The 26,211-nt window shown below is 54.1% G+C and overlaps 2 protein-coding genes and 1 long non-coding RNA gene across 7 annotated transcripts in view; 1 reads left to right on the top strand and 2 right to left on the bottom strand.

The window, feature by feature from the left end:
• TTYH2 (tweety family member 2) overlaps window positions 1-3,843 on the bottom strand; it is a 48,525-nt gene extending 44,682 nt beyond the window's left edge. The window contains exon 1 of the mRNA XM_024234875.3: window positions 3,640-3,843. Within this exon, the coding sequence (XP_024090643.1) occupies window positions 3,640-3,768 (129 nt within the window). The 5' untranslated portion in view covers window positions 3,769-3,843. The remainder of the gene's footprint in view (window positions 1-3,639) is intronic.
• A 101-nt stretch (window positions 3,844-3,944) lies between these two features.
• On the top strand, window positions 3,945-17,259 carry LOC112129631 (uncharacterized). The gene is made up of 3 exons (XR_008515178.2): window positions 3,945-4,833; window positions 15,128-15,270; window positions 16,801-17,259. It is a non-coding gene; the product is annotated as an uncharacterized LOC112129631 (long non-coding RNA).
• Window positions 7,469-11,507, bottom strand: RPL38 (ribosomal protein L38). 5 transcript variants are annotated; one of them, XM_009252002.4, is made up of 5 exons: window positions 10,636-11,507; window positions 10,388-10,428; window positions 10,156-10,216; window positions 8,067-8,189; window positions 7,469-7,540 (listed from the first exon to the last, which is right to left on the bottom strand). In XM_009252002.4, the coding sequence occupies exons 2-5, from the start codon at window positions 10,388-10,390 to the stop codon at window positions 7,515-7,517; spliced, it is 213 nt and encodes a 70-aa protein (XP_009250277.1). In that variant the 5' UTR covers window positions 10,391-10,428; window positions 10,636-11,507; the 3' UTR covers window positions 7,469-7,514. The 5 variants fall into 5 exon arrangements, with proteins under 5 accessions (XP_009250277.1, XP_009250274.1, XP_009250272.1 ...); XM_009251999.4 differs by having other exon boundaries at window positions 10,610-10,672; XM_009251997.4 differs by having other exon boundaries at window positions 10,601-10,669.
• Window positions 17,260-26,211: the final 8,952 nt, after the last annotated feature.

Genomic DNA, 26,211 nt, shown 5'->3' with positions numbered 1-26,211 from the left:
CATGCCTAAATACAAAAAAAATTAACAACATCTCCTCTGCCTCCTAACACATGTCCCCAAAGAGCGGCTGGTCGGCTGATCCTGGGCAAGGGAAGCTGGAACAGGAAGCACACATGTGGCCACCTGCCTGTTGACAGTAGCAATAACTAACATTTGCACAGCCTTTGGGAGCTTACTAAGATGTTTCAAGAACTGAGCTCATCAGTGTCTGGTCTCCCCTGAGGGGCTGGCTGGATGGTGATGGTGGCACTCACGCCCAGGCAGGGACACCGAAGTGCCTCGTTCATTTGCTCAGAGAGACACTGCTGGATTCAGTGCCAGGTGTCCATTCCCTTCTCCCCAACACTGCCCAATGGACACCGGCCGGCTGCAGTCTTCTCCTTCCCAAGCAGCGATTGTAGCAGTTTCCAGTGTGCCAGGCAGTGGCCACAGGCTTCATAATCCACGAACTCATTAGTTCTTTTACCATCTCTTTAGAGTAGGAATCGTCTCCAAATCCAATCCCTCTCATCTATCAAAGGTGAGAAGACTTGGGCTGCAGGTCTAGGCTGATTTCCTTCCAGACATACAGCCACATCTGGCAGCCCAGAGCTGGGTGCCCGCCAGGGCCAGGGTGCCCTCGTCCACAGCCCTGCCTTGGTGCTAACCTCTCACGCCTCTACTCACTGGAGGGTAGCCTCCCCACAAGGCTGCTGACACAGGCCAAGTGGCCTTTGCGAGGACTTGGGCTCAAGTTCACTGGTGGGAGAGGGGCGAGGATCAACTATCAGGAGGACTGGGGGCTTTCATGGCTCCCAAAGACCCCAGAAAGTGAGTGAGAGCCCCTACTTCCTCAGGAAGGTTCTGGAACACTGAATTTGCTCAGGAAATCCCAGCTTACCTGGTGACCTGCTCTTCACCATCTCTGCACTTCCAAGAACCCCCTTGCCTTTGAGATCTCCCGCACCACCTACATCCCGAGGCCAGCACCTGCCTGTTTCCATCCTTGCTTAGTTTCTGATGCACACGCACCTACCCCCCACCCCCCACACAGCCAGCACTGTGCATTTGAACATGTGGGGCATGAGCTGAAGCCCTTTCTGCAGGCATTTTGTTCAGTCTCCCCCAGTCAGAGTCTGTGGAAGAGATCTCCTTCCTTTCCATCCCCCAACAGGGTACTGTCCTGAGACACACTGCTGAACCTCACAGCTACTCCATTGAACGACCTGTGTCACCGGCTCCTGTTATGTGCTATGGCACTCTCTGTACCAGGCATGATATATGGAATATCTCATCTAATTCTTGCAGATGAAGGGAGCAAGGCTCAGAGAGGTTAAGACACCTACCCATGGTCACACATAGAAAGAACTGGGAATCCACCCCAGCCAACTGGAGGGCAGAGCCCCCACCTCAAACTGCTTGGTGTCTGCCACAGCGCTGTGCCCAGAGCCCAGCCGCAGAGAATCCCCAGCAATTTCTCCTGAAGACCTGCTGCCTTGGTTACCACGGTCACCCCACGCCTGGCACGGCACTTGCCCCAGGCAAGCTTGCTGAGGACTGGGATGACCGACGGTCCACCTGACTCTGTTAGTGACTGGTGCCCAGAAGGAAAGAAGACGTCCAGGAGAGACCTGTGGTCACAACGGGGAACTTACCAAAACAGGAGCCGCCTTAAATAACACCCAGAGCCACACTTCCGGTCCTGGCCCACCACGCTCATCTCCTACTCAGCGATCTGAGTGGTGGGGAGGGGTGAGCAGGACCAGGAGCCGGTGGGCAGGGCTGGTGTCAGCTGCCCAGGAGCAGTGGCCGATGGGAAGGGACACCCTCTGGAACCATTTGATGCCCAGCACAAAGTGAGCTGGGGCTGGAATCCTGGGAGGAGGGGCAGAGGCTGGAGGTAGGTTCATCTGGCTCAACTGCCACCTGTCCATGGGACTGAGGGGGCTGTGGGCAGGCCCAGGCTCCACCAGCCACAGCTGCTGGGCAGATAGGAACTGTCTCTGGGGCCAGCAGGGTGAGGGAGTCCCCTTACCATCCCTACCCCCACCTAGGGGTCTTCTTGACACAGTGAAAAGTTTAGATTTCCTCCAGTGGAGAGGAGAAAACTATGGCTGGAGACCCCGGGTTTGGGATCTGGTGCACAGGGTTTGGGATGGGGACACACACACACACACACACACACACACACACACACACACAGAGCTGTCTCTGAAATCATATCCGCCTCTTTTCATGCATTCTCTGGGAGAGGAAGATTCCCTGGAGCTATCCCCAGGTAGCCACATTCTCAGGGAACACAGACTCCCACAGGCTGGGCTCTGGGGGAGGGGGGAGTGTGTCCACCGACTGCCGTCTTGCTCCTGAGTGCCCACTGAACCCCAGGAAGGGGTCCTGATGCTCCCCTCCCTCTGGCAGGGCAGGCACCATCTGCCTGGGCCTGATGGCAGCCGGGTCGCCAGGGGTTATTATTAGACTCCCTGTCACTGGCACTTGGGCACCTCACACTGGATCAGGATTCCCTCCAAAAGGCCCTGCTTTGCCCAGACCTGTCCCATATCTGGAGAACTTGACACAGGGAGAGGCTGCCGGGGGCCAAAGTCCTGAGATGGGCTCCTGGCTCTGAACAAATGGACCCCATCCTGGGCCACTGGCCCCAGAATCTTTGACCCAACACAAGGAACTGACACAGGTGGGCTCCCGGGGCCAGAGCAGGCGTGACCAGACCTGAGACGGGCTGGGAGATTCTGCAGTTTTGTTTGTCTGGGCAGGGAGGTCTGGGGAGCCCTGGCTCTGTCTGTGGGGTGCAGAATCCCGCCAAGGGCCAGCAGAGCAGAGAAAGGGCGGGGAAGCCGGGAGTGACTGCCCTAGGCCAGAAATTCAGGGCTTAGAAGGAGTAGGGTGGAGAGAGGGGCGTGGGGGAACAGGAATGGGCCAGTCTAGGACCAGGGGACACAGAGAGGCTGACTGTCAATGCAAGAGGGTCCTCAGGACAACAGTGTGAGATGGGCTGACGGAGGCCACCTTCCTTCCCTGGAACAAGCGCAAGCAGCTGTGGGTTCTCTGAGCTAGGGGGGAAGTGACCCACTCTGCTTCCCCAAGCCCTGCAGCCTTCCAGCTGGGACTCCCACCTGGCAGGCCGGGGCTGGGGAGGAGGGGTGCTGCGAAGACCGACTCGGGAAACTGCTACTCAGTTTCTGCCAAACTTTCCTAGCCCACTCAGCCCCGGAAAGAGAGCGCCCATCTTGGAATCTCAGACGGTCGAAAACGTCGGGGCATCCCTCAGCATCCCCGCACCTCGAGCGCCAGGATTACCTCGACACGAATGCCCCTGTCCCTACCCCTACCCCGCGCCGCCCTGCCCGCTCAGCGTTCAGCCCCTCACCCCGCAGGCGGTCTCGCGCCCTTCCTCCCCTTCCCCACGCCCGCTTCACTCTGATCTCTTCAGTTTTCCCGGCCCCCAGGTTCTCAGACAGGAGGGGAGGCGGGCCACGGGCCTGGGAGGGTGGGGGAGAAGGGGGGAGGGGAGACGGGAAAGGGCTGCGCGGGGAGAGAAGGGGTCTGAGAGGCACGTGGGAAAGTGCAGGCTCTCGAGGGGAGAGGGGGTAGTGCGGCGACTTGTGGCGCGCGTGGCTGGGGTCTGGGGCGGCGTGAACTCACCTCCTGGTAACTCTCGTCGCCGGGGCTGAAGGTGCTGTTCACGGGCTGCAGGCGCAGGCCGAGGTGCGGGACGCTGTGCAGCCACACGACCCACCAGGGAGCGATGTAGTCCACGCGCGCCGCCTGCATGGCTCGGCCCGAGTGCTACCCACAAGCTGAACGGCAGCTGCGCTCACCTCCCGGCCGGGGCCCCGCGCCCGCCCCGCCCCCGGCCCCGCCTCTCCCTGGGCCCGCGCCCGCCCCGCCCCGCCCCGCCCCGCCGCGATCCCAGTCCCAGTTCAGGGCGCGCAGCCCGCTGCAGTCAACAGCCCCTTTCTGGGCGGGGATCTGTCCTGGCCGGATGGGAGGAGGGAAGTGAAAAAAGCTCCCAGAAGTCTCTAAATCAGTTTCAGTCTCGAGTCCCCGGGCTGCTTCTTATTTATGATCAGATCAAGGGTATAAGGTATCAGTGGGGGCAGCCAGCAGTCATAGGCCAGAGAGGGGCGACTGCCCGTCCCAAGGGCTTGTCACAGGGTAAGTAACCGACAGACTGGGAAAGGAAGGAGGCAATCTTCAGCCATTCGGTCACTCATTCTAAATTCACTCTCATTTTTTGGCATCCCTGTGGACTTAAAAAAGAGAAATAAGACGCCGTCCCTGCCCTCGGGAGCTCCCGGCGCATCTGCCCCAACAACTCACTGAAGCCGCCTGCAGGACGCCTGGGTGAGGACAAGGTGTCTCACTCAGAAAATTTGCTTGATTCTTCCTGGCAAGTAGGACAGGGCGAGCTTCCCGGAGGAGGGGACCTTCGAGCTGTGTAGCGGGGAAGGTAGGAGGCGATGAGAGCGCCCGGGAAGGGACAAGCATTCGGGGAGACTGTAGCGCATGCAACAACATATTTATTGAGCACCTACTACGTGCCAGGCACTTACATCGGTGATGTAACAAAAGCCGACAAAAACCCTCACCCCGAGCGCAGGCACCGCAGAGGGCGATGACGACAGTACCCGAGAAGACGCCGAACGCAGGCCAGGAGGGGGCTCTGGGGAAAAGCAAAGGCAGGGGAGGTTGCCCATCGGGGAGCCTCACGTCCCTGGGCCCTCTGTACTCTGCACATATGCAGAGGCCCCCACCCGTCCTGTAACCGCAAACTGCTTGGCGTGACTTGGCCAGCGGAGGGAGGAGCCCAGGCTGGAGGACAAGCAGGAGTCAGGGGTAGGTGGGGTGGAGTGATGGGGTCGCGGCAGATTGGGCGTGGAAACCGCGCTGGGCAGCCAACCTCAGGGGTGCGTAGCCACCGCGGCAGGGACGCGAGTGAGAAAGGAGCCCCGGGAGGACGGGGGCAGGGCTCCTAGGGTTCTGGCTGAAGGGACCGGGTGGATGCGGGCCGACTGAAAACGCTCGCAAACACATGGCTGCTGGGGAGTGGGGCCCCAGTCACCCAGTGCTCAAAGGCCCTGTGTCCATTAGAGGAAGTCCTGGCCTCGGGGCCTCTCCTCGTGGCCGCGATCCCACAATTCTGGGGCCCTGCAGGAGCCCAAAGCTGAGGGGCCCGGGAGGCTGGAAACAGCCGTTATTCTCTCATCGGGGTGTCTTTCAACAAATTTTCTTGAGCACGTTCTGTGTTCTAGAGGATACAGTAATGGATAAAACACATGTTCCCGCCTGCATGGCATCTACAGCCTAGTAGGCGAGGTGAGGTGGACTTGTATCCTGCAAACAGCGATTGCAGGCTTTGCGAAATGTCAGAGTCCCTGCTGTAGAGAGGGGATGGAATGTGGGCGTCAGGGTTGTTTCCCAAAGGACAGTGACATGAGCTGAAGGATGATCGGGAGTCAAAGAGGGGGGTGCTGGGGGAGGCCTCTATGCAGAAGGAACAGGACCCTGTGAGATCAGGGACTAAGGCCAGTGGAAGGGGAAGCAAGCAAGTTCCTGAACAGGAGAGAGGAGCCGGAGAACTGCAGGAGCCAGGCGATCAGCTTGGAGACTGCGGCAGGGGAGGGAACTTCTTTGGGTGAAAACCTCATTTTAAAAGGTCTTGGTCTCCGACTCAGTCCCTGCAGTTGCTGGGGAAAGTGGACTCTTCAGGCAGGGCTCTGGTAGCCGCCTTTACAGTCCCTGCCCTCAGAGGCCCCCCAAGTGGGAAGGGCCTGCCTCCTAGGCAGTGGGTGGTCACCCAGGACTGACTTTGAACCTGGGGCAAGGGAGCCCCAGAAGGCTGGAGGCCTGCACACGGCACTGGAAGAAACAAACTGCAAAGGCTGTCCCTCAGGTCTATCCCCACAGCCACCGGAATGCAGCCTGGAATATCCAAATCTATCAGCCCACCTGCACCCAGCCAGACAGCGACCATTCTAGCTGCTTCCCCGGAGGCCTGCTGACCCAGAGAGGTGTCAAAAAGCTGAGGCACAACAGAGACAGACCTCCCACAGACTCAGCAGGGAGTTGGAGAACAGTCGGCAAACCAGCAGCTGTAGCCCATCCCCCCTCCCCACCATTCACCTGGTATGCAGCACTTAGGGGCTTGCTGAACCCCAGCAAGGCAGTGGCCCACCTGAGAGCTTGGAAACACACCTATGCCCCAGACCACCGCAATCGTGATCTCCAGGTAGCCCTGGCCACCATAGTGAACTGCCTAAGTGCCCCAGATGACTCTGAGTCACAAGCCAGGGCTGTGAGGCACTGCAAGAAAGGCGGCTTTCTCTAGACAAGGCTGGACACACCCCTGCAGGGCCTGTCTCCTAGGAGCTGGGATGAAACTCTGGACGATGTGCTGGGAACAAAGAAAACCCACGTGGTAAAGGCTCGCTCTTCCTTGGGAATCTGCGATGTTTACAGAACTGGGAAGGCTGAAAGCCGCCCACAGTGCTGCACCTGGGCCTGAGGGCTGGCGTACCCACCCTCTCCCGGAGGAAACAAGACCGACAACCAGACTCAAAACCACCTCACACCCTCACAATCCTTACAGAATATTCAGACTGGTACTTACACCTTACAACCTGAGCGCGTTTAAATGCCTAACACAATACCAAGCACACTGTATACCACACTTTTAAAAGGTAGACATCTTAAAAAAACAAGAAACACTACTTTGGGCACGAAGACAGGTTTTATGCCAGTCATTTCCAGGGGGGCTGTCCGCTGTGGCACAGCACCACCTGGTGGCCACCCCAACCCACGCACGCCCCGTCCAATCCCAGTACCCTGACAGCAAGCCAATGAAAGGGGTGTTAATATGGCTATTTTCCAACTGAGGAAACAGGCAAAAGTGTAGTTATTTCTCCAAGTCAGTCGTTAGTGAGTGGTAGATGTGCTATACCTTGTTGCACCCATTTTGGGACCTGTTTGAATGGCATGCCCCACCCTCCCTCCCACATCTGCTAGTTATGTTTAACCCCATGGGCTATTTCCATCATGGCCTCCCCACATCTTATTTTCAAACTCGGGCTGAAAACAGATGACCTCATTCGCCCACTGAGATCATGCTCAAGATTAGAGATGCGCCGGGCATGGAGGCTCATGCCTGTAATCCCAGCACTATGGGAGGATGAGGCAGGCAGTGAAACTCTGTCTCTACTAAAAATACAAAAATTAGCCAGGCGTGGTGACGTGTGCCTGTAATCCCAGCTACTTGGGAGGCTGAGGCAGGAGAATCGCTTGAACACAGGAGGCGGAGGTGGTAGTGAGCTGAGATCGCACCACTGTGCTCCAGGATAAGCCACAGAGCAAGACTCCATCTCAAAAAAAAAAAAGATGCAGGAAGGCAGCAAAAGGACCCGTGTCCTGTTCCCATCAGAAACCACTACGAGGTAGCATTTTTCCCTTTCCCATCCGCAAAGACGAAAGACACTTAGGATTTTTAGTATTTTAATACAGTTCCAATCAGTGTGTCTGGTTCATTTCAGTTCCTTCACTGCCAAACCTAGAGGGAAAGAGACAAAAGTAAGCCATCCAGCAGCAACAAGAGTTGATGCTGCTTGTCTAGATTTTGTACTTAAGCTAAAGAGAGAACACAAGGTTCAGAAATTAGATCCACCAGCGAAGTTTCCGTTGAAATATTTAGTGTTTGATAAAAAGACTTGGTCTATTATATTCAATCTGTTCCCCTGTAAAAAATGGCGACTATCAGTATTAGCACCAACCCTGAAGGGTCGTGAACAGGATTAACTGAGCTCTAACCTCTCTTCTGGCTAATTAGCACCAACCGTGAAGGGTCGTGAACAGGATTAACTGAGCTCTAACCTCTCTTCTGGCTAAGGAAATGATTTCTGGTACTGTATATAATCTGAGAATCACAACTATTCCTCACACTCCCAACAGCAAGAGCAGATTCTTAGACCATAAAATGGGCTCTGAAATCTGAGGGATTCAAAACAAGATACAACATGGCCACACACAGCAACCTTCCAAACCCTACCCACGCCTGAAGTGACTTCAGACTCACTCACCAGGGGGCAGGGACTGCTTCAGTTTCTCTGCCTTCTCTTTGTCAGTGATGACCAGGGTGTAAAGGTATCTGCTGCATCGAACTTTAAACTTCACGTTGTCCTTATTTTTCTTGATCTTGACAGCTACCGGAGACCAGAATCAGGAATTAAATTGTATCACAGAAAACAGATGTGACACAGTCCATGTGCAAATACACTCAAGCAGTAAGCAGCATGCAGGAGACAGTCAGCACCCACCTCCAGTACTGTCCCTCTGCACAAACAGAAAACACTATTCCGTTCCTCCAACTTGGGACTTTTATTGGGTACACTGAACACAACATTGTAGAATATCCTCTATCAACCTTATTATCTTTCTTATTTCTACTTTTTTTTTTGAGACAGAGTCTCGGTCTGTTGCCAGGCTGGAGCGTAGTGGCGCAATCTTGGCTCCCTGCAACCTCCGCCTTGCAGGTTCAAGCGATTCTCCTGCCTAAGCCTCCTGGAGTAGCTGGGATTACAGGCACGCACCACCACATCCAGCTAATTTTTTGTATTTTTAGTAGAGATGGGGTTTCACCATGTTGGCCAGGATTGTCTTGATCTCTGGACCTCGTGATCCACTGGCCTCGGCCTCCCAAAGTGCTGGGATTCCAGGCATGAGCCACCGCGCCTGGCCTATTATCTTTTTTAAAAGGGATGGGAGAAGTGATAAAATAAGGAGACGGGCTGTCTGCTGGGACTGAGCGCTTTTCAGCACTCCACTCCCGGAAACCACGTCTCCGCATGTGAGATGACATTCTGGGCCAGTAAGAGCTCGTTCTTCAGGACGCCTCCAGCCACTGCACACAACACGCACCCAGGCTTTTCCTTGAATTTATGTGGAATCCATTTTCTGGGTTCTTTCCTGCTGCCAAGTTCTATCTCAGGATCACAGCTCAGACAAGACACAGCTAACGTGTACCTCAAGTTCAGCTGTGTGGGGTTTGAATTGTGCACCACTCTGGTTATGTACCAGCAGTATCAATGCATTGCCATCTGGCTGCTATGAGACAACCCGTTCCCAGTAGTTACCACTCCATGTACTCGTTGAATGCCTTGTTCCAACTCTTTAAAAACTGCTCAGAGATACTCCCAGGATTTGTTATAATAGCAGTGATGTGCCAATCAAGAAGCAGGTGGCTGAGGGCTGAACATGGGCTCTAACGCTTCAACGCAAGCACCCGGCTAGACGCAGCACACAGCACTTAACCTGGCAGATGCAGCACAAGATGATCTTGTCCTCGCAATTCCGCCAACTCCATTTCTGCCAGTAACTGCTATAAGAATGGGGCACATCAGAGGAAGCAGCAGTGTGACTCAGAGCCTGCCCAAGGCACGGGCTGCCTGGACTCTTGTTCTTAATACATCCAGACACCTGCATATTCATCCAAACTAACCCATTTCAGTGTAACACTGCCCCTAGCAGCTGAACTAAGCTGAACACCACTTGTAAAGACATGTGGAGCTCTTCAAAATGTTTATCCAGTTGGGCGCGATGGCTCATGCCTGTAATCCCAGCACTTTGGGAGGCTGAGGCGGGCGGATCAGCTGAGGTCAGGAGTTTGAGACCAGCCTGACCAACATGGAGAAACCCCGTCTCTCCTAAAAATACAAAAATTAGCCAGGTGCTTGTAATCCCAGCTACTCAGGAGGCTGAGGCAGGAGAACACGGGAGGCAGAGTTTGTAGTGAGCCAAGATGGGTTTGTGTTAAGATTTTGCACAACTGCAGAGAACCTAAACTCAGTGTTTATGGGACGTGTGTCTTGAGGCTTTCGCGCAGTGGAGATTCCGTTCCGAGAATTTTCTGTATTATACAAAAAAAAACAACACAGGGCAGCCCCTGAGATACTCGCGATTAGCTAAAGATAGTCCTAGAAATTCCAGGGCCTCAACGTGCCCCACACAGATCTTTCTCATGGGAAACAGGATAAAACCACTGCTCCCAGAGGGCCAGGCACACACCCAGACTGCCTAACCCGTCTCCTGCCTGACATTCCGGGTAAGATGCTCCCGAAGCAGTGCCAAGGTAACCACAGCTCATCTTGAACCTTCGGAGCAACTACTTACATTTGGCATCCTTCCGTCGAGCTGTGAGCAGGAAGTCCTTAATTTCTTCAATTTTCCGAGGCTGCAACACAAAGGAAGCGGGTAAACAGATAGCAAAGAGACACGTCTTCCGGTGATGGTCCAGTCCACCAGCTCCTCCCGGCCTCCGGAGATCCTTGGGAGGCCCTCTCGCCCTCGCCCCGGGGCCCCACGAGCCCACTCCGGGAAGGCGCCAGGCAGGGACCGTACTCACCATGGCGACGAGGCGCGCTGGGCGCTGGCGCGGACCGGGACCTGCGGGAAACAGTCCTCGGCGTTAACACGGCGCGGGGGCTGGCAGCGAACCCCGTTTTCCCACTCTCCCCCGAAATATAGGCCCCATCGCACTCCCCTTCTCCTCCCCGACACCCTCCACGCGGACCTAGGGTCCCCAGATTTCACCTGGCCGTGGATTGCCCCAGATTACCCTTCTCACCCGCGTACCACCCTAGAGACACTCACAGCAAGCGGCAACCGGAGAAAAGGACGAAAAAGAACAAGACTTCCGTTTCCGGGCAGTTAAGCCCTCCCTACTCGGAGGAAACTGGATACAGTGCCTGCCGAGGGTCAAGACTCATGTAGGCGTTCGCACTTCCAATTTCAGCAGCCCTGCCCCCTTGTGGTCGAGGTCAACAGTGCCGCTCCAAGAATGGAATGGACCATCCTGGCTGCCGCCCTCCCTCCGCTTCCCTCCTCCCGCTCCTCCCCATCCCTTCCTCCTATGACCCCCGCCTCTTCCCCATCCACCCCTTCCTGTTTTCCCCGCAACCCCTCAAACCCCAAGCTGGCTTTGCTAGGTTTTAGCTCAGATTCAGTTTGAAGAGCTAACGCTTATTCTTCTCGGCTTTCATTGGACCTGCGCACGGGGCATCTACACAGAAAATTATTCATTTAATGGCAGGGACCCTCGTGTGCACCTTGTAGAACCTCTTGTTCTGGCGCCTCACGTTTTCTTCCGGTCTCCTTTTTGGGACCTGAACCTGTCATGACCAGGGCCCTGGGCTCTTCTTTCCATAAGAGGGAGCGTTCCTGCTTGCTGCTTCCAGTTCCCTTAGGAATTGGTGTACAATGAAAGCAAGTTAAGGCCAGGCGCGGTGGCTCACGCCTATAACCCCAGCACTGGGGGAGGCCGAGGCGGGCGCATCGCTTGAGGCCAGGAGTTCGAGACCAGCCTGGGCAACCTAGTAAGACCCCCCGCCCCATCTCTAGCAATAATAATAATAATAATACTTCCAACAGCTGTCGCAGGGCTGCCCCTGGCTAAATGTCTCACCCGTAGGGCTGATGGTGCAGCAGTGGGAGTGCTCCTGCTCTTGCCGGGTCTCACCGCGGCCCTAGAGGGGAGAGGTGGACTCAGGAGTTGAACCCCTGCTGGGCAGATTCCCCAGCCCAGGCTCCGGCCACTTCTTGGGGAGGCTTGGGAAGCCTGGGGAGGGCAGCGTTCTTTTCTCCCCCATAACATCCTTTAGGTTAGGCTCTTAGCAACCTGTGGTTATCGATTTTATTTTTATCCTCCACTTTTATTTTATTTCCAACCTCTCTACAAATGTCTACATTTTATTATATTTGTTTCCCCCAAATTTAATAACCACACGGCAGAATGTAATTGCTTCGTGCTTATTATTACAGAGCGGCCCTCCTGAAGGGAAAGAGCACTTTGCCACGAGCTTTACTTAGAACTTATTTAACTTACCTTCCTTTCTTCCTCCCTCGTGCCGTTCCATTAACAAGCTCAGGCTGAGCACCTTCCTGGGGGTGCTGGAGATACAGGAACCAATAGACCTTGCTGCAGACAGATCACAAAATACTGTAATAGCACTGAAGAGTCTTTTAAAGAAGCTGAACGATGTCTCTGCAACTGTCAATGTGTCGGGATTCTAGCAGTGGGAACAGTTAATTGGCAGAAGCCTAATTTTAGATGTCTGAAGGTCGGATCCGATCTGAGAAGCACGAGTGCTTCAGCTCTGACCTGAGAAGGACTTTCCCATACCTCAGAGCCCGGCTTTGCCAGCCCTTCCCACCTCAGGCGATGCCTTTCTGGTCTTTTCTACCCCACTGCTCCTCCACAAGCAACCACCCTTTCAGCCAAGCCGAGGGGCACTTTCAGGCACTTTCCGCCCTCTAGGTATTTGCTCTGCTGTCCACTCTGATGCCAAGTGCCACTGGTCCTTCCGAGCTCAGCTCCCGCCTCCCCTTTTTCAGGCAGGACCCTTCACCCTTGACTTATGTCGCTTGCCACTCATGCAGTGGTTCCTCGCAATCACTTCTCCGTAGGCTGCGTGGAGGTGTTTAACTTTTCATACATGCGTACCACTCTTTTTATTTTTAATTTTTTAAAACTTTTTTAGAGACACGGTCTCCCTAGGTTTCCCAGGCTGGTCTTGAACGCCTGGGCTCAAGGGATCCTCCTGTCTCGGCCTCCCAAAGTGCTAGGATTACAGGTGTAAGCCACTACGCCCCACCTTACCACCTTTCCTTGAAGGCAAGGAGAGGGCTCAGCATTCTGTCGATAACTCTCAAAGTGCAGTACCCATCTGTACAGTAAGTGCTCAATGCTAACATTGCAGGATGATCCGGCTGGATGCGGCATCTGAGATCACTCACCATATGAAGGGGTGGTGGATGGAGGGAGGAATTCAGGGAGAGCTAGAAGGAGACACTGATGTGCCTGAAGCAGTGTCTGGCATGTAGTAGGTCCAAAAACTATTTGTTGAATGAATGACTGGTGCTTCTCGCCTCACTGTGGGCCCGACAGGACAAGGACAGGGATAGAAGGAGGAGCTGCACCTCCCTTTTGGCAACGATCCCAGGGAGACGGATGTTCACCCTCTTGAGTTGTATAATTTAAGGGACCATAGATGTGTAGTAGCAAAACACAATGGCAGATTTGTTCCAAAGACCTCCAGCTCCCCAAGGGGGACAAATAGCAAAATAAGCTGCAGCTACTAAAAGTGAGGCAAGGCGCTTTGAGGGCACGCTTCCCTGCTCCATGGGAAGATGAGCCCCAAATGTCCTGGAGTGGCTGGGGACTGTCAGAGACCAAGCGGGGCAGAGCCCTGGCCCTGAGTGCCACAGCCTGAGACCTTGAGCAGATGCTGACCTGGACATGAGCCTCCCTGGTGACTCCCATATACACATGAAACGAAATTCTCCAGGGCCCGGGGTGAATCCTGCAGGAGAGGAAAGCCCCGGACTCGAGGGCAGGATGGCCCAGGCTGCCTGTTATGGTCACTCTGGCCATTGGTAGGCTGGAATGTCCAATGCTGGCAGCTGCGGGACGGTGAGGGCTATTGCCCTTGTCAAGAGGTGGTAGGGAGGGTCTCAAGCAGTGTGTTGCAGCATGGCTGGAGGCCGGAGAGGCACAGAGGGCATGTCTGGAGCTGCAGGACACAGTCCAACCCTTTCCCCTCCTTCTCTTCCCTCACTCTGCTGGCTCTGGGCAGAGAGGGCCTCAGAAGGCACAGGGCCTCCCCTCCTCCCTCCAGCAGCCCCACTCTGGCCACCCCTGAAGGCCAAATGGTTTAGAGTTCTCTCTTCAGTTTTCAGGGACACATTGGAAAGAGGACCAGGATGGGTCAAAAAAAACCCCAATGCCTCAGCTCGCAGGTGGGCAGAGGGCTGGCACGGCACATGGCTGGGAAGACCTCCCAACCTCCAGGATTTTCCCCCATTCAATCCATTCCGTTCACTTGGTGAACATCGATTGAGCTCCTACTCTAAAGCAGGCACTGGGCTGGGCTTGGGAATAAGCAGAATGCGGTTCCTGCTCCAAACACACATGACTACTGGGTTCCCATAACAAGCTGTGGGGATGGCCAGAGGCTAGGGGTCTAATTCCTCCTGAGGGAGTCCTGGAAGGCTTCGTGGAGGAGGGGACACAGTGTGCTGCCTCTGAGAGGGTTGCACAGCAGCTTGCCAGGAGAAGGACTTCCAGACAGAAGGAGGGAGGGAGCTGACGTCAGCCCAGGGTCAGGAGAATGCGGGGTGTTTCTGAGAATGAGTGGGAAGTTCAGTGTGGCAGAGGTAAGGAGGGTCTATGGCAGGGGGTCGGGGAGAAGAGGCTGGAGGGGGAGTTGGGCTGGAGTCCAGGGCCTTCAGGAGTTCCCCTTCCAGCCTCACTTATGCCCACTGTAGTCATCGTCACCGAAGGGCCCATCCCTGGGGTCCATAGCACCTCCTTCACTGCCCAGCGGTGATCTTCCGAGCCTTGGTTTCCTGGTTTCTAAAGCTCTGTGTGTGTGCGTGCACGTGTGTGTATGTTTTGGGGATGGGAGTGTGTGTGCTGTCGCCTCTCTCCCGCCTCGCAGGGTTGCAGCGAAGCTTCGATGGAGTAATTCGCAAAGCTCCAACCCGCACCTCTCGGGCAAGGCCCGCCCTGGGTGCTGTGTCCACTGGCGGCCGCACGGGGGCGCTGCGGCCGCGGCTGGAAACGGAATAGCCCCTTCCGCGCGACTCCTGGGAGCTCAGGCGGAGAGGAATGTCCATAAATTATCGGAAATATTTGTATGCGATTTCATACCTGGTGGAGTGCTTTCATATCCACCATCTCATTTAATCTCCAAGAGGCCCCCAAGAGGCCCCTGCCTTTGGCTGCCGGCAGGGCTGGCCTTTACACTATCTCGGAAGGGAGTTGTTCATTAAACCTTAAAGGTTGTCAGCAGGCCAGGACTCTGGTCCCTGGCACTCAACTCATTTACCTGGGAAAGGATGGGGAGTGGGGCGGGGGGGTGAGTTGGTGCTTTATTTATTTATTTATTTTGAGACAGAGCCTTGCTGTCTTGCCCAGGCTGGAGTGCAGAGGTGCAATCGCTGCTCACTGCAGCCTCGACCTCTCGGGCTCAAGTGGTCCTCCTGCCTCAGCCTCCCAAGTAGCTGGGACCACAGGCATGTGGTCTTATATTCTTTCTTTCTTTCTCTTTCTCTTTTTCTTTCTTTCTTTCTCTCTTTTTTTTAGAAATGGGGTCCCCTATGTTGCCCAGGCTGGTCTCTAACGCCTGGCCTCAAACGATCCTCCTGCCTTGGCCTCCCAAAGTGCTGGGATTACAGGCATGCGCCACTGTACCTGGCCCACTGGTGTTTTTTTGGAAACTGAAGATGGTGAGTTTAAAGGGGTGCTGGTTACTCACTGTCCCCCTGGCCCCCAAAGAGTCCGTGAGTCCCTGAGAGGTAGACAGGTTTAACATTCTCCCCGCTGCTGAGCTAGAAGCCACGAAGCAAGGCCAGGCAGACTGGAACAGGGGTTCTCACGCCCCACATGGTTGACCTTTGTGGATGGGATCACTTTCACTTTCTGTTTAGGGGCTGGGGCTCTTCTGAGTCTTGTGAGGATCCCAGGCCCCTACCCGGTTAATGCTAGACCCTCACAATTGTGAGAAATGAAAATGTCTCTACACATTGCCAAATGTCCCCGGGGGAAAGCAGGGCAATGCCACTTGTGGTTGAGAGCCGCTTGACTAGAAGGCCAAAACCACGAGGACACTCTTTGTCATAATGGATATCTCTGTTCTGTGCCTATGGCCAGGTAACTCATGGGCTCAGGCTACTGTCTTATTTGCACCTAGCCTAGGGTTTCAAAGCTTTTCTGTGGATGCTCTAAGGAGGACCGCCCTGGGTGCTGCCTCTGCCTGGGCTCTGCGGGTGGCAAGGCGGGGCGCAGTCGGCTCTAGTTACCAGGAGCCTCGTCCCTACTCTGGGAGGCAAGCCAGCTGATGACAGCCCAGAGCAGGTGGGGACACCTTTTCCAGTGGGAAGCCTCGGGATGGGGTGGGGAGCTGGGGTGGGAGAAGGGAGGAGAGGCATGGGGCCCGTCTTTAAGGTGCCTCTAGGTACCTAAGTGGTGAAGATGCAGAAATAAGATCCTGTCCCTGTTCCCACCTCAAGGGACACACAGACTAGTAAGGGAGGCAGTGATGAGGTTGGGCCCTAGGTGTAGGAAGTGTTTGGAATTGTGGGACCAGATGGAGGTCATGGGGGTCTGATACAGGCTGGGGAAGGGGTGATACAGGCCAGGAAAGTCCTCCAGGAGTAACATCGATGGTGATTCACAAAGAGGAGTAGAATATTGCTTTGTCCTGAAAACCCAGCACCTCCAGAGGAGCCTGCTAGAACGTGCAAACCCTCATAGCAAATAAGTTCCAGGGTGACAAGAATGAAAGAACCATTAGATTGAGTGGTATCAATCCAGGTGGTCTTCCTGGAGGAGGCAGTATGATAGGGTGGGAGGAAAACTCTTCCTGGAGGCAGGAAGTCTTAGATTCAAATTCAGTGTCTGGCTGGGAGAATTTGAATGAGTCTCCTGAGAGCTCTGAGCCTCAGTTTCTGTTGAGTATTAATTCCTGCTAGGATCCAGGCCACTGCGGCCAGTTGTGTGCAGCCTGCACAACTGTCTGTGGCTGCCCTGCTTATGAGAAACCAGAAGGCACCAAGAAAAGAAAAATGCTTAGCCCAGCAGCTGGCTCTGTGGCTGTTAATCGAATGTGAGTCCCAGGCAAGAGTTGCCAATGGATTTGGAGGAAAAAACCTGTAACCTGGAGGAGGCATGGGCTGGAGCGGCGAGGAGCCCTCCTTGCCCAGACCTGTGAGGCAGAGGAGGGCCACTCCGAAAGCCCTGCACCATCTCCTCCACAGGCGGCAGAGTCAGTTTTGACAGATGACACCTCCCCAGCTCCCCCGCTTTTCCCTACTGGCCCCTTTCACTCCAAGAGCTGCTTCCTGGGTGTCCAATCTGCTAGCGCAGAAAGGACAGATGAGGCCGCATCCAGCAACAGCGAGGAAAATAACACTGAGGCAGAGGAGAATGCATTTTCAGCATGAGGGACAAGCACCCCTCCTATAGATCAACATGTGCCAAGGTGAGGGGACATCAGAGTGAGAAAAAAGGGCACAGACCCTTCAAAGAGGGCCGGCCTATCGGCTTGTATATATCTTGCATTATGCGGTGGGAGAGAGGAAATCAATAGAGCTGTCAGCTGCTTCATGCATTCAGCCTCGCAGACGTCTCCTCCTTGGGATGCTCCAGACAGATGCTTCAAATTAAAAACCAGGGAAAGGGGGTGCTGGGGGTGCTGGGAGACAAACACCCTGACAGGCCAGAGGGAAAGGAGGGAAGCCACTGAGGATCTGGGAAAATTAAAGTCCATAAATCATGAGCGTCCCGGGTGTGAATGACACGAGCGTCTTAGCAGTAGCGCTGGACGGGTTGTAGGTCCTTCTGCCAGGCAGAGTCCCCCAGGGGAAGGCTGGTGACCCAGTGGGCGGGCTTCTCTTCCCCAGGCTCGGACCCCCTGCAGGAGGGAGGGGAGGGCGGGGCAGACCTCTGGCCTTGCTGGTTTTAGTGCCAGGATGGAGGGCGTGGATGTGGGCTGGGCTGGGCTGGGGCATGGCGTGGGGGCACAGGGTGAAATGGAGGTGATCTCATTACCCGGGTTGTGTGGGTGGAGTGTCCTTTGGGTGGGCGCAGGTCGGGGGGTTGCAGCATCTCCACGGGAGCACAGCGCTTTGCTCCCTGGTAACTGCTCCTGGGAATCTCTGGTGTCTGAAGGCTGAAGCCGCGTCCCTGACCCACTCCCTGGGCCCCAAGAGTGGACCCCATGGAGAGCCCCGCAATCTGTGCTCAGTCAGCCCTGCCTGCCTCTCCTCTGCCCCCTGCTGCTGCCTGTCTGTCTGCTCCTCCTGCTCTCCCTGTCTGTGAGCCCGTCCTGCCTGCTGGGCACCTGCTCTTCTCTCTGCCACAGAGGCTCCTGCCTTCTACCCCTCTCATTTTGCAGTGGAGCCCCCAGGTGCTGCTTTGTTCCCTTATTTCTTTTTTCTTTTCTTTTCTTTCTTTTTTTTGCCGGAGTTTCAGTCTCATTGCCCAGGGTGGAGTGCAATGGCATGATCTCGGCTCACTGCAACCTCTGCCTCCCGGGTTCAAGTGATTCTCCTGCCACAGCCTCCTAATTAGCTGGGATTACAGGCACATGCCACCACGCCCAGATAATTTTGTATTTTTAATAGAGACGGAGTTTTGCCATGTTGGCCAGGCTGGTCTGGAACTCCTGACCTCAGGTGAGCTGCCCACCTCAGCCTCTCAAAGTGATGGGATTACAGGCATGAGCCAAAGCGCCTGACCTCCTATTTGCTCCCTCCTTCCAGCCATGGGCCAGCGGCCCTTGTGAGGAGGCCTGAGTGGTCGTGGGTCCCCTCTGTGTTCTGCCCAGGGCTGGCCAGCCTGGCTTGGGGTGTGGCAGAGCTGGTGCAGAGGCTCGGGAGGGAAATGTTCGAGGGGGAGAAGGGCTGAGTAACTGTCCCTGTCCCCCCGAGATAACTTTGTGCCACCCTCACCCTGGGCTCATCTGTCCATGGGGGCTCAACAGAGAAGAAAACCAGAGAAGAAACAATCGGGAGAGGAGGGGCTGCCTCCCCAAAATGCTGTTCGCCCCCCACCTGAGGGATCCTTCGAGGTCCTAACAAGAAGCGGAGGCGTGGCCAGACTGTGTGCTTTGAGGGTAATTTTCATAAAAGGTCTGTTTGCAGGCGTGGGCAGGTGTAGGCCTGGGCAGGTGCAGGACACCAGAGAGGAGAGTGTGGAGCTCCAGCAAGTGTCAGAGGGGACTGTTACTGCCACAGAGGACGGGAGGGGGTCACCAGACCCAAGACAGTGCTGCTGTGAGGAGGGGTCTGCCTGATGGGGCTGGGACTTTCAGCCGAGCAATGCCCTCAGCCCGTGGCCGCCTCTCAGGGAAACGAATGTGTCGAGCTCACAATCTTCCCTTCCTTCTCTCAGTGTCCTGCCTGGGCACCCCATTGGCTGAGGCCAACAGGTTCAAGACCGTCTTCCTTGGGCACAGAACAAGATATCCAGCCCACCCCCTCCCCAGCACAGTGCAAGGAGCCCATCAAAGGTGGAGTCTGGATGGCTTTGCGAGAGATCTTCTCTCCCCTTTCTGGTCACAAGGCAGAGGAGTCCCCCGGGGCTTGGGCTGGCGCTCTTCCATCCTGTCCCACTAGTTCTCAGGAGCCCTTCACTCCCTTATCCCCTGAATTTTGGCCGTGCCTTTAGCTGAGGTTGGAGACACACTCTAGCTAGCCTGCACGACACACAGATGAGCCCAGACACTCCTCTCCAATGCACAGCTGAGTCCAGACACACCTCTCCAATGCACAGCTGAGTCCAGACACTCCTCTCCAGTGCACAGCTGAGTCCCTACACACCTCTCCAATGCATAGCTGAGCCCAGACATACTTTCCAATGCACAGGTGAGCTCGCTTGCATGCATAGTCACGTGGCTGCCAAGGCATCTGGAGAAACAGATAGGCCTGAGGTTGCTTGGTGGTGTTACACCGCCCAGGACAAGTTCTACCAATTAAACTGGTGACCATGTTTCCAAAAGCAATTACCAGAGTGCTGCAATGCCTCCCAAGGTGAGGAGATTAAAGACACGGCTCCTGGCTAGAAGCAGGGACTCGAGGGGTCTGTGTGCTGCATACATCAGAGATAAGCCCGCAAGTACCTGCCTGTGAGCACACACGTGCTTAGAGCAGCCAGACCTGGGAGGGATTTGGGGGAAGGAGACACACCAGGAACGCACCTGCAGAGGCCAGCAGCCCCTCAGCATAGGTGGGGCTTGGGTCACTGTGTTCCTTCTTTCTTCTGTTTTCTTCTCTGGTGTGTGCAAGCAACAGTAACAAAACAATTTGTGCGAATCTAGACTCGATGTTGGGGGATGGGGAGGAGATGTACCTGCTTGTTAAAAAGGGAGGAAGTGGCTGCCATTGACCTAAGTGGTAAGAAGTCACCTCTTCCTCACCAGCAGCTGCGTGTTCCCATGTCGCAGGAATCGCAAAATCTTTGGAAAAAGAGGAATGGAGGTAGAAGTGGCCCTAATCCCTAACCAGTCTCCTGCCTGGCTGAGTCTTGGGGAGGAAGGGTTTCTGGAGAGGGCATGGCTGCTCTCCACAGTCTGGGCCTCCAAGCCATGGCTCTGTCCCTAACCCCCACCTGCTGTCTGGAGCACTTTGGAGGTGGGTCTGGGCTGTTCCCGTCACTCAGTCATCTTTCCCCTTCCCTGTAGCCTGTGGCTTCTGGAAAGTCAGCCTCGGGGTGGAGGGAGGAGAAGGGGTAAGGGAAGGGGTGGAGGTGGAAGGGCAGGCTGGATGCCACTGCATCATGCCCCTGGTCCTGTCCATGTCTTTCTTTTTTTTTTTTTTTTTTTTTTTGAGACTGAGTCTTGGTCTGTCACCCAGGCCGGAGTGCAGTGGCGCAATCTCAGCTCACTGCAACCTCTGCCTCCTGGGTTCAAACGATCCTCCTGCCTCAGCCTCCTGAGTAGCTGGGATGACAGGCGCCCACCATCATGCCTGGCTAATTTTTGTATTTTTAATAGGGACGGGATTTCACCATGTGGACCAGGCTAGTCTCTAACTCCTGACCTCAAGTGATCCGAATGCCTTGGCCTCCCAAAGTGTTGGGATTACAGGCGTGAGCCACCGTGCCCGGCCCACTTCCTTCTTACCTTTCTGTTCACAACCTCCCTGTCAGTCCTTGCCTGACAGGCTGATCTGCTATTAATGGAGCAAGACAGCTGCAGTTGGCTTGTTAATTACAGCAGATGAAGTCTTCAGCCCAGGCTCCTGGGGAGGGCAGAGGAGGCGTGGCTGCAGTTGGTTGTCAACGTGGCCTTCCCCTTGCATTTAATGCCCTGAGAACAGAGGTCTGGCTGGGTTGGCAGAGGGTCAGCGTGTGTGGCTGGCTGGAGTCACATCAGACCTGGGGAGGAAGCCTGCTGGTGGAGCAGAGAGGGACCCTGTCCTGTGGTTTCAGCATAGAGCAGGAAACAACAGCTTCCGCTGTGTCGAGTGTCTACTATGCGCCAGGAGCCACACCAGCTGTTCCACGAAGATCATCTGTAATCCTCACCACGGCTCTAAGTTAGGCAAAATTGAAACCTTCATTTTATAGATGAGGCCTCTGAGGCACAGAGAGGTTAAGTGACTCACCCAAGGTCACACAGCTAGTAACTGGAGGGCAAGGAAGCCTTGTGACTTGAGTGTGCAGCGTTACCTTATTGAATGCCTCAAAGCCTTTGCCTCCTTCTCCAGGGACCAGCTGGGTCATGTGTTGCTCGGAGCAGGACCCAAACTGTGAGGTGACTCATTTATTCTACAAATATTTACTGAGCACCTTCTCTTAGCTAGAACATGATCTTCTCTTAGAGATGAAGAAACATGTTCCCTGTCCTGATGGAGTTTGCCCTCCAGCCTGGGAGGTGGGCTGTTTTCCCAGCTCCACACCCTGCCTGATGGCCTCAGATGATTAGACTATCCTGGGACAATCCTGGGGTTGGGACTGAGACTCAGAGACTCTCTGGTTTGTGGTTGATTGGCCTGAGATTTCATGCAAACTATGGGCAAAGGGTGATTATTTGGGGGAAGCCATAAGGGGTGTTGTGTGCAGAATCCAGAGAGCAGGTGGCCCTAGAAAAAGAGCAGCTGTGGCTGGGCACGGTGGCTCATGCCTGTAATCCCAGCACTTTGGGAGGCCGAGGTGGGTGGATCACCTGAGGCCAGGAGTTCGAGACCAGCCTGGCCAACATGGTGAAACCCCGTCTCTACTAAAAATACAAAAATTAGCCAGGCGTGGTGGCGTACGCCTGTAATCCCAGCTACTTGGGAAGCTGAGGCAGGAGAATCGCTTGAACCAAGCCTGGGTGACAGAGTGAGACTCTGTCTCAAAATAATAATAATAATAATAATAATAATAATAATAATAAAAAGGGCAGCTGCTTGCTGGACATATTCTTTGTCCCCATGAAACCAGCTGTACTTTCTGCCCCTGGGTATTGTGAACTTTCCTGCCCCCGTATTTCTGCTTTTTCCTTTGGCTCCCTTCCCAGGCATGGCGGTGCTCACCTGTGGTCCCCAAAATGGAAAGTGAATGAGAAGTCCTGATTAAGGTGGAAGAGAAGACAAGATGTCCTGCCTAGGGCATAAGACCCTTTCACTGTGGGAACACTGAATGGGGAGCTGGATGACTCCCTGGGGCCTGAACAAATGCCTGGGTTTTCACCAGGCAGGGAAGAGGGACTGGCGAGGCATTCCAGGAAGAAGGAGTGGAACCTGGCAGAGGGAACAGCATTAAAAGTCGAGGGGGCTATGCAAGAGCATGGCATGCTCAGAGGCCTGCAGACAGGGGTGTGCTGGCAAATGTTTAAAATCCAGATTTCTTTCATTCTTTTCTCTTTTTTGTGGCGGAGTCTCGCTCTTGTCGCCCAGGCTGGAGTGCAGTGGTGCGATCTTGGCTCACAGCAACCTCTGCCTCCTGGGTTCAAGCAATTCTCCTGCCTCAGTCTCCCGAGTAGCTGGGATTACAGGTACCTGCCACCATGCCTGGCTGATTTTTTGTATTTTTAATAGAGATGGGTTTCACCATGTTGGCCAGGCTGGTCTGGAACTCCTGACCCCAAGTGGTCCATCCGCCTAGGCCTCCCAAAGTGCAGGTGTGAGCCACCATGCCTGGCCTAAAATCCAGATTTCTGACCAAAAAAAAAAAAAAAAAAAGCCAGAAAACCTTAACTGGTGGCATTTGCTGATTCCTGTGGTGTAAATACTCTCACAATGGCTGATTTCAAGCTGCCAATTGCCTTGCAAAACTTTTGAGTATGTAAAAAGCAGCTCTCACGAGCTGGGTGCTGGTATGAGCCACTTCCAGCATGCCACAGCATCAGGTCATCTGTCATTGCCAAAATGCAGAGGCAGGTGGGGAGGATAGGAGAAGAGGCTGGAGAGGTGGACTGAGAGAGGATTGGAAAGGGTTTGAACGTCACATTTGGGAATTTGAGCTTTAACATGAAGCAGCAAATGCCCAGACCCTGATTGGGTGGCTCTGGGTATATGTGTGAGCCAACAGCTGTCCTGCTGTTTGCTTTTCTGTTGTGCCCTGGCCGTCCCTTACACTGGTCCTCTGAATAACCCCAAGGGGCCTGTGTGGACTAGGTAGTAGACCTGGAGAGGCGTGCACAGAATGTGAGGTGCATTGTTTTCTAATAGGGAGGGAGAAGGCGAGTTCTAGCTCACCCCAGGCAGCTGCACTGTGAGGCCATCCCTCATCTTAATGGGCTCATCCAAATCTCGTTTGCTAATGAGGAATTTAATGGTCACAGACTGACAAGCGAGGAGAAATGAGAAGGTCGTTATGAAAATGAAGTGTGTAGCTAAATACCACCTCACTTCCATCCCACCAGTCCACCCTTGTGTGCCAGCCTAGAGCGGGTAGGTTGGCGGGAGAAACAGGGACTGGCTTGATCTCAGCTTGAAACTGGGCTCCAGGCTGGGCCTGTGGGTCAGCACCACGGACAGGGCCAGCACTGTTCTTCAAAGTCCTGTGGGCTGGAATGCTTTTTCCTTTCTGCTCCCAGCCAGTTTGTTTGACCAAGACTCAGATGGGGTGTCACCTTCCCCTGCAAACCTTGCACACAGCCCCAGATGGATAAGGGCCACAGTGTTTACATGACTTCTGCACATTCTCATAGTGCCTATGCCATGGTGCTAAAATGATACATTTCCTTGGCTGTTTTCCCTGCTAGCTTCTGAGTAACTTGAGTGCAGAGTCTGTGCCATTCTCTCCATGTCTGGAATGCTGACCACATGCCCGGTATTGTGAAAGACATAGGAAGAGAATTTCTGAGACTAAATGAATGAACTAGTGAACAAATGAGTAGGTAGAGGAGTGAAGGAAAGAATGCATGAATAATGGGTTTGATGAAACCATCAATAGCAATGGAACCATAGGCCAGGCTATTGAAAGGGAGGGTAAGGATCTGGATTCAAAAGAAACATCCCATCCCTTAGATTGCGTACACAAGCCAGGCAGAGGGAAGTTAGAACAGAGATTTCCAGAAATCTCCACATCCACTCCTCCATCCTCCCATCGTACAGGGCTGTTCATAATAAAACTACATATCCCAGCACTCTTTGCAGTCATTTGTGACCATGTGACTAACTTATGACCAATGGGGTGTAAGGAGATGTGTAACAGGAGCTGGCATCTGTTCTCTGTTGCTGTAATGGAATATCTGAAACTGGGTAATTTGTAAAGAAAACAAATTTATTTCTTACAGTTCTGGAGGCTGAAAGGTCCAAGGTCAAGGGGCTGCATCTGGTGAGGGCCGTCTTGCTTGTTTGGACTCTATGTAGAGTCCCAAGGCAGCACAGGGCATCACAGGGTGAGAGGACAAGAAAAAACAGCCAAACTAACTTTTGTAACAGCCCTCTTGTGATAACTAACCCGTTCCCAGGATAACTCATTAACCCATGAATTTATCCCTTGTGACTCAATCACCTCTTAAAGGCCCCACCTCTTAATACTGTTCCACGGAGGATTAAGTTTTAACATAAGTTTCGGCATGAGTTTCAAAGGGGACAAACACTCAAAGCATAGCACATGTCCTTCTCCTTCCCTTCCTCCTTCCTGTTGGCTGGACAGTGGGAGTGATGGCTGGAGCTGAAGCAGCCATCTTAGACTTGGAAGCCAGGCAACAACATGATAGAAGCGTGGGTCTTTTGATGACCGTGGGCTCCTCTCCTCATCCACCATGGAAGAGCTCAGTTGCATCTCATCTTGTGTTCAGTATCCTGAGAAGAAGGAAGGTAACAGGTCAAGGCTGCTGGGTCGGGGCAGCCAGGAATCCTGGCTGGTGTTTGGGACACAGAGGAGACCATAGACCAGTGGGAGCAAACCTGGTCTGCAGGGAATAGCACTGGACAGAAAGTCAGAGGATTATGTCATATTCTTGGTTGTTTTCTTCATTTCTTCTCCTATTTGGGAAGACTTTCACTCAAGGCTGGCTGCTGGATTGTTTACTGGGGTCAGTTCAGCAAGCTGGGACTAGGGAGGCAAGTGGTGGTGAGGATGGCTCAGGAAGGGATGTCTTTTCAAGGCCTGGCTTTGGGAATGTGGGGAGGAGAGGCTGGAGAGAGAGAGCTCAATGGAAGGTGAGTTAGGCAGAATTGTATGATGATCCCCAAGGACTTACACACCATTGTATGAGTCCCTCCCCTTGTGTGTGGTTGAGACATGAAACTTGCTTCTAGTCAATAGAATATGGCAAAGATGACTGGGCACAGTGGCTCACGCCTGTAATCCCAGCACTTTGAGAGGCCGAGGCAGGAGGATCACTTGAGTTCAAGAGTTTGAGACAAGGCTGGGCAACATAGTGAGACCTTGTCTCTACTAAAAACAAAAGAAAATTGGCCAGGCATGATGGCACACACCTGTGGTCCCAGCTATTCAGGAGGCTGAGGTGGGAGGATTGCTTGAGCCTGGGAGGTTGAGGTGGAGGCTGCACAACAGAATAAGATCTCATCTCTTAAAAGAATATGGCAAAGTTGAAGAGGTTTTGCAGATGTCATTAAGGTCCCTAAACGGTTAACTTTAAGTTGATCAAAAGGGAGATGATTCTGGATGGGCCTGGCCTAATCAGGCGAGCACTTTTTATTTTATTTTATTTTTTATTCAAGACGGAGTCTCTCTCTGTCACCCAGACTGGAGTGCAGTGGTGTGATCTCAGCTCACTGCAAACTCCACCTCCAGGGTTCAAGCGAGTCTTATGCCTCAGCCTTCCAAGTAGCTGGGATCACAGACATGCACCACCATGCCTGGCTAATTTTGTATTTTTAACACAGATGCAGTTTCACCACGTTGGCCAGGCTAGTCTAGAACTCCTGACCTCAAGTGATCTACCCTCCTCGGCCTCCCAAAGTGCTGGGACTAGAGGCGTGCACCACTGCCCCCAGCCCATGAGCCACTGCACCCAGCTCAGTAAGCACTTTAAAAGAAGACCTGGACATCAGAGACTCTCTCCTGCTGGTTCTGAAGAAGCAAGTTGCCACGAGTCTACAGCTGTAAGGAAATTAATTCTGCCAACGATCCCATGTGCTTGAAAGAGGACCCTGAACCTCAGATGAGACCCAGTCCCAGGAGACACATTGAGTGCTGCCTTTCAGGACTCTGAACAGAGGACCCAGTTGAACCATCAACAGGCTCCTAACCCACAGAAACTG

The sequence above is a fragment of the Pongo abelii genome, chromosome 19 (genome assembly GCF_028885655.2).
Source record: "Pongo abelii isolate AG06213 chromosome 19, NHGRI_mPonAbe1-v2.0_pri, whole genome shotgun sequence".
NCBI lineage: Eukaryota > Metazoa > Chordata > Mammalia > Primates > Hominidae > Pongo > Pongo abelii.
Note: the sequence above shows the minus strand (reverse complement) of the source record. Positions and strands in the feature narration are given on the sequence as shown.

What these genes read in the sequence shown, in the direction of transcription:
- RPL38 (XM_009252002.4), bottom strand. An exon ending in TCGACGGAAGGATGCCAAAT is followed by an intron (nt 8,190 to 10,155) that starts GTAAGTAGTTGC and finishes GGTCTCCGGTAG; the next exon opens with CTGTCAAGATCAAGAAAAAT. An exon ending in GAAGCAGTCCCTGCCCCCTG is followed by an intron (nt 7,541 to 8,066) that starts GTGAGTGAGTCT and finishes CTTTCCCTCTAG; the next exon opens with GTTTGGCAGTGAAGGAACTG.